General features: G+C 42.6%; 1 protein-coding gene across 1 annotated transcript; it reads right to left on the reverse strand.

Annotated features, from left to right (window-relative positions):
* Positions 1 to 1296: 1296 nt before the first annotated feature.
* On the reverse strand, positions 1297 to 12680 carry taldo1 (transaldolase 1). Its single transcript, XM_063189132.1, has 8 exons — positions 12449 to 12680; positions 7656 to 7779; positions 6822 to 6929; positions 4821 to 4952; positions 3655 to 3830; positions 3224 to 3421; positions 2103 to 2248; positions 1297 to 1851 (listed from the first exon to the last, which is right to left on the reverse strand). Exons 1-8 carry the CDS (start codon positions 12543 to 12545, stop codon positions 1819 to 1821), a joined length of 1014 nt encoding a protein of 337 aa, XP_063045202.1. The 5' UTR covers positions 12546 to 12680; the 3' UTR covers positions 1297 to 1818.
* Positions 12681 to 13410: the final 730 nt, after the last annotated feature.

Genomic DNA, 13410 nt, shown 5'->3' on the forward strand with positions numbered 1-13410 from the left:
ATATTTGCAATTCTGCTACTGCTCCTGCCCACATGACATCAAATTGATTGCATGTGGCATGGTCGGATTAAGATGACCTGGGGCTCCTAGGCTACAGGTGGCTGAGGGCCCCGCAGAGGGTCAATCAGGGGCCCCTGGCAAGTTTATCAGATGGACTAAAAATGGCACAGAACAATTTTCCAAAAGGACAAATAAACTATCTATTTATCTATCTATCTATCTATCTATCTATCTGTGCACTAATCTGACCCTGGTGGCACACCTGGTCTGGATCAAGGTCTGGCATTTTTATATTGAAGCTCTCAAGCTGATGTATTGATTAATGTGCATTGTCCTATCCAAATAAACAAATGAATGAATGAAAAAGGTCTCCACCCTTTCTGGGATTAAGGGCTCAGTCATTCGGTTTGAGAATCTGTAGGCCTATTGAGGGTTACTTGTTCAAAATGGTCTACTGAATGAAAGTCTTGACAGTCCTCTCGAATGACTGATTGTATAATTGTTAGCTTGTCATGACTAATAAATGCTTGTTATGCAAGTGCTGTAATTTTAAAAAGGAAAAATACAGAAAGAGATAACCAAGTCACCATTTACAAACATCCCTCACAGGCACCTCCAAAGCTTCATAATGTCTACCTGGTACTCATTGGTTTCATGTTGGTGACTTTTGATCTAGATTTAAAAACACCAACACATCTAACACCCTGCAAATGACCTTAAACGTGATGTGAGATGTTGATGTAAATTTTAAAAGCAAAAATGTGAAAAATATTCATTATTATATAAGAATTTAGACTTCCACCTGACCATGGATGAATTTTGACTAAGGTTCAGGATCAGTCTTTCGACTCCAGGCTTGGATTGGGTGGGTTAACAGCATCTTTTTTCCACTTCTAAAACCCAATGAGTGATCATTTGCACTCAAAAGTAATGAGTTTCAGCAAAACTTTCAGCAAAAGTGTGTGAAGTGTAAAAAAAAAGGTGTACGTGAGAAAAAAGCCAAAGCGTCAGGAGCCATGACCAGAATATAATTCCTCCCGTGGAGATGGCAGACAGAATTACATAGGCTTACATTTTTGTTTCGTTTTGTTGACTGCTTCAGTCCAGTAAAAAAAATTGAATTGAAATTACCTTCACAATTAGTAGCACCCACATCATTGTTTAATTTTTAACCTTTAACCTTCTCCATTCTAGTCTATGATCTGGTCACCCGCATGAATATTTTCTTTGTGTTTGAATGAACTCAGCTACTGTAATGGTTTTACTGAAACCAAACAAATCCACAGGACACAAGCATTAGACCCAGGGCAGGTTTTTAATGAGCTAAATCAAAAACATGGTTCTCTTTTTTTCCTCTCTGGAATGATCATAATTTCAAAATGTCAAGAGTCAAAAATTCTGTTCATTTGCAGCAGGGATCAGTAAATACAGTAAGTAGTGCACCAGCCCCCTATAGAGGGTAAATATTTGCCCATTTTCAAGGCCATTGGTCCGCTATCTGTGAATGGCCTCAGCTCAACAGTGTAAGACATCAGGCTATTCGAGAGGATTTTTTCTTTTTTAAACTTTGACCGACTTGCTAGGGTTTTAAGTGTCCATTGCTAGCATGTCTCGTTGGCATCAAGTCTAAATGTACAAAAGGGGCCGGCCTTGGAGACCAATCAGTCCTCAAGAGTCAGTCAGTTAGTCGATCTCAGCCAATGGATGGACGGCGCAGGTCTGGTAGGCAGTCTGCCGAAGGGGATGAGGGAGGAATGGAGAGAAGGAGAGATGGGGGGGGGATTGGTCCCATGGGTGCTCCGTCTCAGTTTTGCCCCTTTACTGTCCATTCTTTACATTCAGGATCTTCTCCTGGAAACACACAAAGTAAAACAAAATGTTATTTTTTCCCATTTGGAGGTTCTGGGTAGAACAAAAATCATACAACACATACAAATGGTGTTCTGTCCTCCCTACCACAACACAAAAGAGCTGCTTACTGATATACAGCATTTAAGGTTGGCAAAGTTCATTTTAATACATTAAAACAGCACAATCCCTAATATAATTTGATATAGCCATGTGTCTTTTAAATGCGAACAAATATAACCATCTATTCGCACCTTAATCATAGTCTCCAGCTTGATGGCGTCAGCGGCAAACTTGCGGATCCCGTCGGAGAGCTTCTCCACAGCCATGCGGTCCTCGTTGTGCTGCCAGCGGAAGTCCTTCTCGTTCAGGTGGATCTTCTCCAGGTCACAGGCCTTGGCTGCAACAACAGGGACACTTCAGGATCTCAAAAGCAACTAGTGACACAGCATAGGCTGTAGAAGAGTATATGATGCTGTATGTAGTGCATGTAATGTAGCGTTTGCCCCTTTTTCCCCCAATTTCTCCCCAATTAATACTACATGCGAGCTGTATTACAACATCATAATTCATCATACTATATTAATTACACGAAAATAAATACCACCACAAACACTTCTTATACAGGTGTCTTCAAAAAGAATGAACCAATTCTCTTGCATTGCTTCAGTTCTAAATTATGGAATGCACAGTGGCCATTTGAAAGAGGTCCCATTCTAATCCAAACATACTACAATTAACTAATAGAGGTAAGGGTTACAAACGAGCCCTTTTGCTTCACCTTCGCAAAATAGATCAGGGTGTTCTGTCTCTTTAAATGCCCCGTGCCTCTGCCAGGTAGTTTGTTTATAGTCGCCATAGCAACCAGTTAGTCTTCTGAAATCAAAACAGCTATCCATCTTACATCTGCAACATATCCTTTGTCCGTTCTTACACACCCCTATGAAAGCATTGTCTGCAAGTAATCCTTCTCTATAATCAATCTACATTCTTCTCAATCTACTTAGCTTTAGTAATTTAGTCACATACTCAATATATTTCCCATAATACTCGGTTCGATCTGCTACTCATAATCATCCCATCCTATCCATCTACTTGTATATAATCATCTCATTGCTACAAGATGGATCTATAGAAGACAAAGAAATGAACTATTAATTTATTGGACATTTTACTTATCAAATATATTGTGTTAGACATTTTCTGTTACAGTTTTACCTCTCATAAATCCCATTAAACAGAGCTTGGAGGCTAAACCCTTACTCGCCTATGTTCCTGCTGCTGAAGAAATGAGTTATGCTGGCTTTCAAATCAACTTACAAGGAACACAGTACACAGGGGAAAGTAGTGATTTGACGGTGATGTGCGTGCGTACCGGTCTGTGGTGTGAGGTTGACTTTGATTTCAGAGTGGTCTTGGCTGAGCTCTCCCAGCAACCCGGGGGAGATGGTTAGCAGGTCGCAGCCCGCTAATGCCTTCACCTCGCCCGTGTTCCTGAAGGACGCTCCCATCACCACCGTGCTGTAGCCAAACTTCTTGTAGTAGTTGTAGATCTTAGTCACACTCACAACACCTGACATGGGGAGGGGAGGTAAAAGAGAGGAGTTTGTTTTACATTTTCAGTACATTATATTTAACAGACACTGAAAGCTAAAAAAATAATCTCTGATGCAGGAGGGGCATGCATGTGTACTCAACCTTGGCTAGGTTGAAGAGTCAAAAATATTGTCCCATGATCCAATAATGATTATCATGATATCTTCCTCCCGGACCACAAAAGGCTAGCTGGTAGTTATTGGCGTGTACCTGGGTCCTCGTGGGGCTCAAAGCTCTTCTGGTCCGTGTTCTCCTTGAACCAGTCGAGGATGCGGCCCACGAAGGGGGAGATGAGGGTGACCTTGGCCTCGGCGCAGGCCACGGCCTGGGCAAAGGAGAACAGCAGCGTCATGTTGCAGTGGATGCCATACTTCTCCTCCAGCTCCCTGGAAACAACAAGGACACATTACTCAGAGGAGAGCCAAAATACAACACACACAGTCTAGAATAGCAGCGTCATGTTGCAGTGTGTGCCATACTGGTTGCAGTAGATGCTTCCTATGGGCAACAAGCACACAACTGAGAAGGGAGTGAGAATACAGTGAAGAGCAGGGTAATGTTGCCGTGAATGCCATAACTCTCCTCTACAGAGTAGCTGTCCATGAACAAGGACACAGACAGACAGACAGACAGACAGACAGACAAACAAACACACACACCCTTCCAAACTACTGTAAGTAAGAATATATTCAAGAACAGTAGGGTCATGTTGCATTGGATATACATATTTCTTCTCCAGCACACTTTGAGGAAGACAGACACAGACAGACAGACAATTCAGAAGGGAGCGAGAATACAGTCAAGAACAACAAGGTTGCAGGGGATGACGGCCACAATTCTCCTCTACAGTGTTGGTCCCTACGGGGGAAAAGGGGCACACACCTACATTATTCAAAAGTGAGTATGGGAAATTCACAGTGTTCTCTCTGTTCTGAAGAACTGACGGACCATTCATTCCATTATGCAGTCACCGAAGAGTCATGACCCAGCAAACCTTGAAAGAGGTGTGGCACTACATTCCAACATGCCCATGTCCTCATATTGAGTTCAAACCCATGAGTTTTTCTAAATCAACACAATCTTATTACTCCGTCAAGTCGAGCGTATTTCACAAAATGTTTACCAAAGACAAGGGAACATCTTCTGGGCACTGTGTGTTTTTAAAGGCATTTTAAGTTTTCCAGCCTTAAATAAAACAATGTTGAACTACCCAGCTTTTCATCCATCTTCATGTAGTATTCTGGAGTTGCATCAAAGGAGGTTGCATGTAAGATTGACCTTGCCAACCCCCTGTCCCTTCTTCCGCGGTGCCAATTTACTTCTTTATCCATGGGTGCGTTAGAAGCCTCATCATCATCCCTCATTTACGGACTTACCGGCCGGCCTGGATTCCCTCCCAGGTGGAGGAGAGCTTGATCAGCACGCGCTCCTTCTTGATGCCGGCCTCCTCGTACATGGCAATGAGCCGCCTCGCACGCGCCACCATCTCATCTTTATCAAACGACAACCTGGCAGAGAGAGAGAGAGAGAGAGAGAGAGAGAGAGAGAGAGAGAGAGAGAGAGAGAGAGAGAGAGAGAGAGAGAGAGAGAGAGAGAGAGAGAGAGAGAGAGAGAGAGAGAATGTTGTAAACAAACTGAATACATTAATATACTGAACGTCCGTCTTCTACATTCCCCAAATTCATAAGTCAGACGGTCATGTACCTGGCTGGAATCTTAGGAGCTACAGCTTGTTGATCTGACAGCTGAAAGGCTACAGGTGTTTATGACTAGAGAATGTATTGCGCACACACACCATCAACTGTTCCTCACATTTCTGACCTGCAATATGATGCGAAAAGAAGGTCCATTATGGTATTCTACTGGCACACTGCACCGTCTGCAGCCTTCTATGGCACGGTGTATGTGATATGTGCAAGTCTGTGATGCTATACGTCATATAAACAAGTTCCAGTGAAGTTCCAGTGATTCCAGTGTCAACTGACAATACAGTGGTAACATATTGTGTGTTACATTACAGTATATGTAGAAGACGCCTTTATCTAAAGCCACTTAAAAATGGGGACATGCACAGCAGCTACATGCAGTATGAGGGACCTCCAATGTGATAATGCCAATGTAATACAAGCAAATGCTTCTCTTGCAAACTTGTACACACAAATACCATTCTCCCCAATTTGGACTTAAAAAGACAACCCATATTGACATTTATGCATGATAATGTGCTATACAAATATTTTTCATTGATTGATTTTGCCATTCTACTGGTGTGCTGTCTGAGTTCAACCTCTGTCTAGAATGGCAAGGTGTGTGGTCTACGCCTGTAAAAAAAATGGCGGCATCCACAAAAGCACACAAATATAAATATTTTCGCCGTTATTTACAGCTTTACCGTTGTCATAATTGTTGCATTGTACTAAGTTTAACATTATCCCAATGTGTAATGGTCATTTTCTCTATGAAACGCACATGAAAAAAACTAACATCAACGTATCGCTGGTAACGTCAACCTAATGCATGGAAGTCTTGAATGCATTGAGTGTCATTCCATGATTGACTCAATTTGTAGGGGTTGCCTTTCAGGTCCTACACCTTACTGCTCCGTTTGAAGGGACGAGGGGCAGAAACTCGGCCTAAAGGTCAGATTAGACTTCTGTAACTGCGCCCCTCAAAACTCGCGTGGGAGTGGCCACGAACCAACATTGTATTCATGCATCTGCGAGTTCTGCGAGGTCCGAGGTCTCGTCGCGAGCCACATTTGAAATTGCGCGATTAGGCTACTTTCACTACATTGTAAGCACTGCGGTCATTATTAAGCAATGTTGCTTTCTATCCCGGTTAGCTAGGTATTTTCACACAAATTGCAAAGGCAATGCACTGGTATCATTATTTGACATACCCAGTCTGTTTTCACGAGCAGAAAATGCAAGCATGTAAAGACAGTTGATTCTGCCGATGTGTGTTTACATTCGGTGGAGGAACGGTAGTAAAACCGCAGGTATTGTGCCACGAGTCCTCAACTGATGCATTGTTTGTTACTTAGCTTGTAGCTTCGTGTATTTACACACATTTACACACAAGGCATTAATAAAGTTTTTAACAGAATACAGATCTGCTCTCGCAAACTACTGGCATTGCGCTGCCACAAGAACAGAACAAGGAAGTAGCGAGACGACCAATCATAGCGCCTTTTTGTCTGCGTACTCCGCGTCCGTCCGACGGATAGTTAGAATTTTTTCGAGGCGCTCGACGACGGGCGCAGAGCCTCTGAGGGGGGCGTGGACTCGCATAGACAGAAAACGGACGGGCGCAGAGGCTATGCGTCCTAAGCATAAATCTAGCTTTAAGAAGGCAAGGTGTGTATGGTCTGTGCGTACCTGGCATCCACCTCGGTGGACACTCTGCCAGGGATCTTCTTCAGGATCTCCACCCCAAAGCTCACAAACAGCTTGTCCATGATGTTGTTGATCTGCTCCTCCTCATTGCTGTCGGGAAATGAAGACATGCGACAAGTGTCATACAGTAGCTACAGCTAACCTGTACCTGGCATTTCATCATAATATTGCCAACCTCATGCTAGCTTTTCAACTACATCCATTAGTCAGTCAATAAATCTGCAGTATTTACACTTTATACTTTTATCTTTGTGGGAGTGCCCTTGAGAGTTTTGAAAGGTGCTTATCTAAAAAGTGCATTATCATCATTATTATTATATGTTATGGGTATATGAAAGCGCATTGACCTGCATGTTAGTGCGAATTGTTATGTAGAAACACCGTTATTATTCACGTCCAAAATAAGTGTGAAAGCCTTTATTTTAGCATGGCTTTATATTTTCAACCATAAATTGTACAGAGCTACACCCATGCATAGTGGCGACCTGCATGTTAGTACGAATTGTTATGTAGAAACACTGTTATTATTCACGTCCAAAATAAGTGTGAAAGCCTTTATTTTAGAATGGCTTTATGTTTTTAACCATAAAGTGTACAGAGCTACACCCATGCATAGTGGCACAGGTAGCCTTCTTCAGGGTCATCAAATAAAAAGGGACAATTTATTATGTGGTGGCAAAACCACTTTTTTACAGATACTACATGTTCAGATTAGATCTACTACATCCAACGGTGCATGTGTGTGCGCAATAGTATGTGTGTGTGTGTGTGTGTGTGTATATGTGCGTGGATAAGTGCAAATATGGTTGGCCTCACCCGCCCTTGGCGATGCCGAACTTGACAGCCTGGTCCACAAGGTGCTGGTAGGCGGGCATCTTGGCAGCCGCCAGGATGAGGGAGGGGTTGGTGGTGGCATCCTGTGGCTTGTACTCCTCGATGGCTGGCGACAGAGAAGAGAGGAGGAGGAACAAAAGAGGGAGAATACACATTCAAAGTTTCAAAACACACCAAAGGCACGTCAGATAACTCACACAAGAGCCCTCCATGAGTTGTATATACACACAAATACACACATACTAATATTGAAAGGGAACAGCAGTTTTCCCAGTACGCTGTGCGTGTGTGCTGTGCTTGGCAGTGGTCCAGCATGGGTCCATTGTTTACAGCGCCATATTGGTCTCCTTCCACTGCATTACTCGGCCATTCTGTTGTTGCTAAGCAATATCGCAGCCCATTGTCAAGCCCCCATTTCCAGTTCCAGTTCTTTCACAATTAAGAGATTGTGAGATTTAAAAAAAAATCTTTTCATGTTAACCCAAACGCAATTACCTTGCAATTGAAACGCCTGAAGTAATGTCAACACATCAAACTGGTTGAGCAGCCCAAAGTGAACTTACGAGAAATGCTGAAAGAATGCAGATCGGCAATCAGTCACCTTTCTTGGCAAACAGGTGTAGCACGCATGGCCCTCTGGCCAACGGCATGCCATTCTCCATTTTATTTAATTGTAGTTCAGAGACCACACAATGAAATCTCTTTGGAAAATGAATTACGCAACATTAATTGCATGTGATAGGATTCCCAACATTCTTCGTAAACGGCCCCAGGTCATTACCTTTGATTGCCGCTAGATGGAACTAAAGTCCCAAGACTTGCAATTCCAGCAAGGCTGGTCGGCTCCCCCTGTTGCATGAGATTATATCCTGATTTGGGTGGATTTTAGTTTTAAGAAATACAAGAACCTCAGGAAAAACCATGAGTAACTTAGTTAAAATCAAGGTAATCAAGGGACCGAGCTATGAAAAAAAAGGTTTTTGTGGCTGACTATAAGGACCAATTGCCCGCCCAAGTCAAACAAGTGTGTGTAGCAATGTAACAAAACAACCTTGTCATCACTGCTTACACTGCTAGCCAAAACAGTTAAGAATGAAGAGAGCAATGGTCAGCGTATGGCCAACACATGGTCAGACCACAGTTGGCTGGTCACTGTGTAATGAAGTCACAAGCCTGGCGGCTTGCAGGACTGCCCTCATCAAGACCCTAGAGTGGTGCTTCACATACAAAAATGAGGGGGCAAAAAACACCACAAATAGGTAATCATTTAGCTGTTGTAGGAATAGGAAATAATTAACCTGACCAGACCACATAGATGAGTGTTACACAAAACAAGTATGTGTGAGTGTGTGTGTGTGTGTGTGTGTGTGTGTGTGTGTGTGTGTGTGTGTGTGTGTGTGTGTGTGTGTGGTCTCAGTAGCCCCATCATATCTGGGAGTGGCTGTGCAAACACTACAAGGGACGTAGCTGAATGATACAGTATCAGCACCAGAGATAAGCTCATCATTTTGTGGTTTGTTTGTTTGTTTGTTTACATTTATGGCCAAATATGCAACTGTGGCTATTTCATGGCCAGTACAGGTAATAGAATTCGCCTCAAATTAAAAATCTACAATGATATAAATAATTGAATAAATAGATTAAATAAGTTTGGTCACATCAATACATTTTAAAAAGTTCAAAACCTTTAAAGGTGGGACCTTATTAAAAATTCCAAAAATAGTGTCTTCTTTAAAAAACTGTTCTTTTCCTTCTGATTCATTTTGTGGTAATTTCCAGCTAATCTTTTTTTTGCCTTCATTTGATAGGACAATTGAAGGTGGTGACAGGAAGTTGGTTAAGTGGCAGTGAGAGAGAAAGAGATACAAACACTAAATGCCATGTTCAGCCTTTTGGGGTGGTCCAAAACAGAGCATTGCCGTCTTGGTCCCGGATCATATGCTTTCTTTTCACATATCGTCGCTGTCCACCAGAAATCTTGAATCTCCACCATTTTTCTATTATTTTATATTCGTTCTTTATGCATTATAAAATATAAATCAGTACTACTGGTCAGTCTCCATGAGTAGATGTGTACGATTATTTTATATTCAACTTTTATGTTGAAATGATTATGTATTATTAAGAAAATAGTAAGTTATATATTAAGGAGTTAAAAATGAGAAGTTGAGAAGGTTTCCGCCTGACAGTGACAATATATCGTTTTACCACCACCTACAGGATAATGTGTGTATTGTCTTCTCACTGGGTGTTGGCAGCTTTATACCGGCTATCTGACAAGAACCATTCATTACAATACAAAGGAGTGGTCAACACAGTATTGACAGAAGAGTGGTCAACACAGTATTGAGAGAAGAGTGGTCAACACAGTATTGAGAGAGAGAGAGAGAGAGAGATAGATACAGCGATAGATAGATCGATAGATACATTTAAAATCCCTTTATTGAACCAGCCATGGTCCACATGTCCACCCCATTAAATACAACCCCTTACCAAAGAAAACTTAACCCACCACCCGCATTAACAGAGGGAGCGAGAGAGCGAGAGACGGGGTAGGGTTGGGAAATGACCCAGGGCAAGCCAGGTTGGACTCGAACTGGAAGCAGTTCAGGTGGGACTCGTTGTAGTGGCCCACAGCAACCCCTGAAGAAAATAGATATTTTTGCAGGCCAATCTGGAAGGACCCATCCTGCTGATGAGTATGATGAGAAAACAGGAACACAATGCAGCCACTGTCTTACAGCAAGAGGAGTGGCCAGCCTATCCATTACCACCAAACAATATTAGTGGCCGTTAATAAGGATGCAACAGGCTGGGGCTACACACTTGCAACAAATGTGCCCCAAGTGTTGCCATTTCTGTACACAATATTTGGTCACAGGCAATAGAAAAAAAACCACACACCTCTATGCAAGCAAACACCCGAGCAAGCACACAGTATTTCTGCAACAATGCGTGTAAGCCATCCATCCCACACAGTAATATTTTTTTTTGAGAGAGAAAGCAGAACAAGCCCTTGGGAAACAAACCAAAGCAAGTTACAAAATCCATGATCTGAAGCTTGGTTACTGTGGCACGCACTACACTATTCTGAAATCAGGAAGAAGAGAACTACCCAACAGCCATGAGCTGAGGTATCAGTGTCCAGCCACCCACACAGTTGTAGGAGGAAGCAGACAGCATTTCAAGAAGAGGCTTCAAGGAAGAAGGAAATGTACAAAAATCGAAACAGGTGCGGACATGCATCTTCGAGTTCTCTCAACATCTTCTATTTCTATACTATTCAAAGTTATACAACGATGCCATTGATTGCCAAGGCATCACCTCTTTTGGGTAAAAGGGTAAAATAAGACTCTACACGTAGCAGTACATTAGTTCGAATTAGGATTTCATATACAAAACTAATTTCAGCTTAATATATCGAGTCGACTGACCATTGTGGCAGAAAGACCCGTTTGTGTTATTGTGGCTGTAAACTGAGCACTACCCTGCATTCATGACGTCACGTTGTGTCTTGTCATGGTGACTTAACAAGCATGAGGAAATCTCATGTTTTTCTTTTTTTTGCAACACAATGTAAACTGCAAAATCCCCGAGTGTGGAAACCTCTTGCATGAAAACAACTGTCTACAATGTTCCATCCATCATTTCACGCACCACATGAACGTGTTGGATCTAGAACGTCAAAACAGTAACTGCATCACTTATTTGGCCTATGAAGGGCAACCTGGACTCAGAAGCTTTAATCCAATGCAATACTACAATTGTACCGGTTTTAGCAGTCCAGATGCCCCAATAGGACAGGTAAAACCTGAGTATTTGGAATGTGTGGCACTAGATTAGAGCGTTTGAAATCACTACATTTGGATGTAGCTCCAGCTCGTGCAAAAAGGACATCACATAACTTTGTCAGTTGTATCACCATCTCCTTAACACTCGAGGGATTGCTGGCCTCGCTCGTGGTGGTGTGCATATATTCATTTTAAACCCATTAGCCACAAATCACATGGGCTTACCTAAACGTGACCTCCGTAACTACACGCGTGACATACGGGAGGACTTCAGTTAATGATGCTAACTTTGTAGAAATGATGCATAGCACTTTTCCTCTATGTTGATTGAAACAATGATGTTGGGCGTTCGTCACACAAAACAACTACACCACAGCTTTCAAGTTTAAACTGCTAAGAATCAAAGCACTATCCAAGCTCCTGTGATATGCCCAAATATGCTTGAGCACCGTGAATTTAACGACCGAGGGCATGTTTGCATTGCAGTCCATCAGTTTGAATGTTAAACATTAACTCCGCTCCAAAGATGCACAGCGGTGGCGCTTCGTTAGCTTGTTCAAAAGTTATAGATGACAGGGAACATTGCAAATGCGAAAGGTTAAGTTGCGTGCAACTATAATGTCCACACGTCAAAGACTAAGCTAGGCTGTGGTTGATCACCTGGAGTGGATTAACCAAAGTACAGGTGATGCCAAAGTAAGCAGGTAGCACGAGTAGCACCTGCCCACTTGGCTAACGAGTTTCCATGCATAAAGACCTGACAAGCTAGTTAGCAAGCACTGAAGAGGCCTGTGGATGCCGAGCAGGCAGTGATGCTAGCTACCCCCTCCTCTTACATCAGTAGCAGGCTTCCAGAATGCTCTTTACAGCAAACATCTGTCATTGATCAGGTTAAAAGCATTACCGAGCCGAGGGAGTCTACACGCAGGGTAAAATAAGAGAATAATTTCATAGCCCAATGAAGTTAGCTATGCCTTGCCTTACCATTGAAGTCGCCCGTGTCGGCAACAACCACGGTGTATTTCTTCAGCTGTTCTAATGCTGACTCCATCTTTCGTCGTTTGTCAGGTGACACAGACATTATGTACGAGAACAGAGAGCCTTTATATACCCAAGCGCGTGAAACGAATTGGAATGTCTGGCCCGCAAAAGCAGCAACGAGGACGGGAGCGCGTACGTGCAGTGACAGACAGAGGCCAGAGTCGCGCGTGGAGAGGGGCGGGGCTGTAGGCGGGATGAAATGGCAAGGAAATAAGTGTTAACCAATGCTCACTGAGATTTTGTTGCACACATTGTCTCAGCTCATGAATCATCCAATAGGGTTGCAGGGGAGTGGCAGGTAGTACCACTGAAAGAGTTCACTCAAACAAGTGGTCTACATCAGTGTTTCTCAACCTTTTTTTAAGGCAAGGCACCCTTTCAATTCATTAAACATTTCAAGGCACCCCAAACCAACAAGCCGTAACATGGCATCGCATCCGATACCACAAAAGCTTAGAAAAGTAACACATTTGGAGACGTCACATGACCTACATTCAAAGTTGCAGCTGACTGGGGCGACCTCTATTTACTTTATTGTGCGTAAATGGCAGATGAAAGATTCCACTGACTAACATTAACTTAACAATTTAGACAAATATGTATCATATTACATAATTTATTTATCAACCACGTTTCTGCGGCACCCCTGAGGGGGGCACGCGGCACCCCAGGGTGCCCCGGCACCCCTGTTGAGAAACACTGGTCTACATCTTATGATTTCATTTGATGTAATTTTTAAAATCTATCTATCTCTTTATGTATTATGCACTTTCAATATTTCACTGTTGGTATTTACGCTCTAAGACACAAATTAGCTTATACTGATGTAACAACCAAATCATGACATATCACAAACAAAACACCCAATCGTTAAAAAAAAAGGAAATTGAGGTGCGAACTTCAAA

This window comes from Engraulis encrasicolus, chromosome 22 (assembly GCF_034702125.1).
Source record: "Engraulis encrasicolus isolate BLACKSEA-1 chromosome 22, IST_EnEncr_1.0, whole genome shotgun sequence".
NCBI lineage: Eukaryota > Metazoa > Chordata > Actinopteri > Clupeiformes > Engraulidae > Engraulis > Engraulis encrasicolus.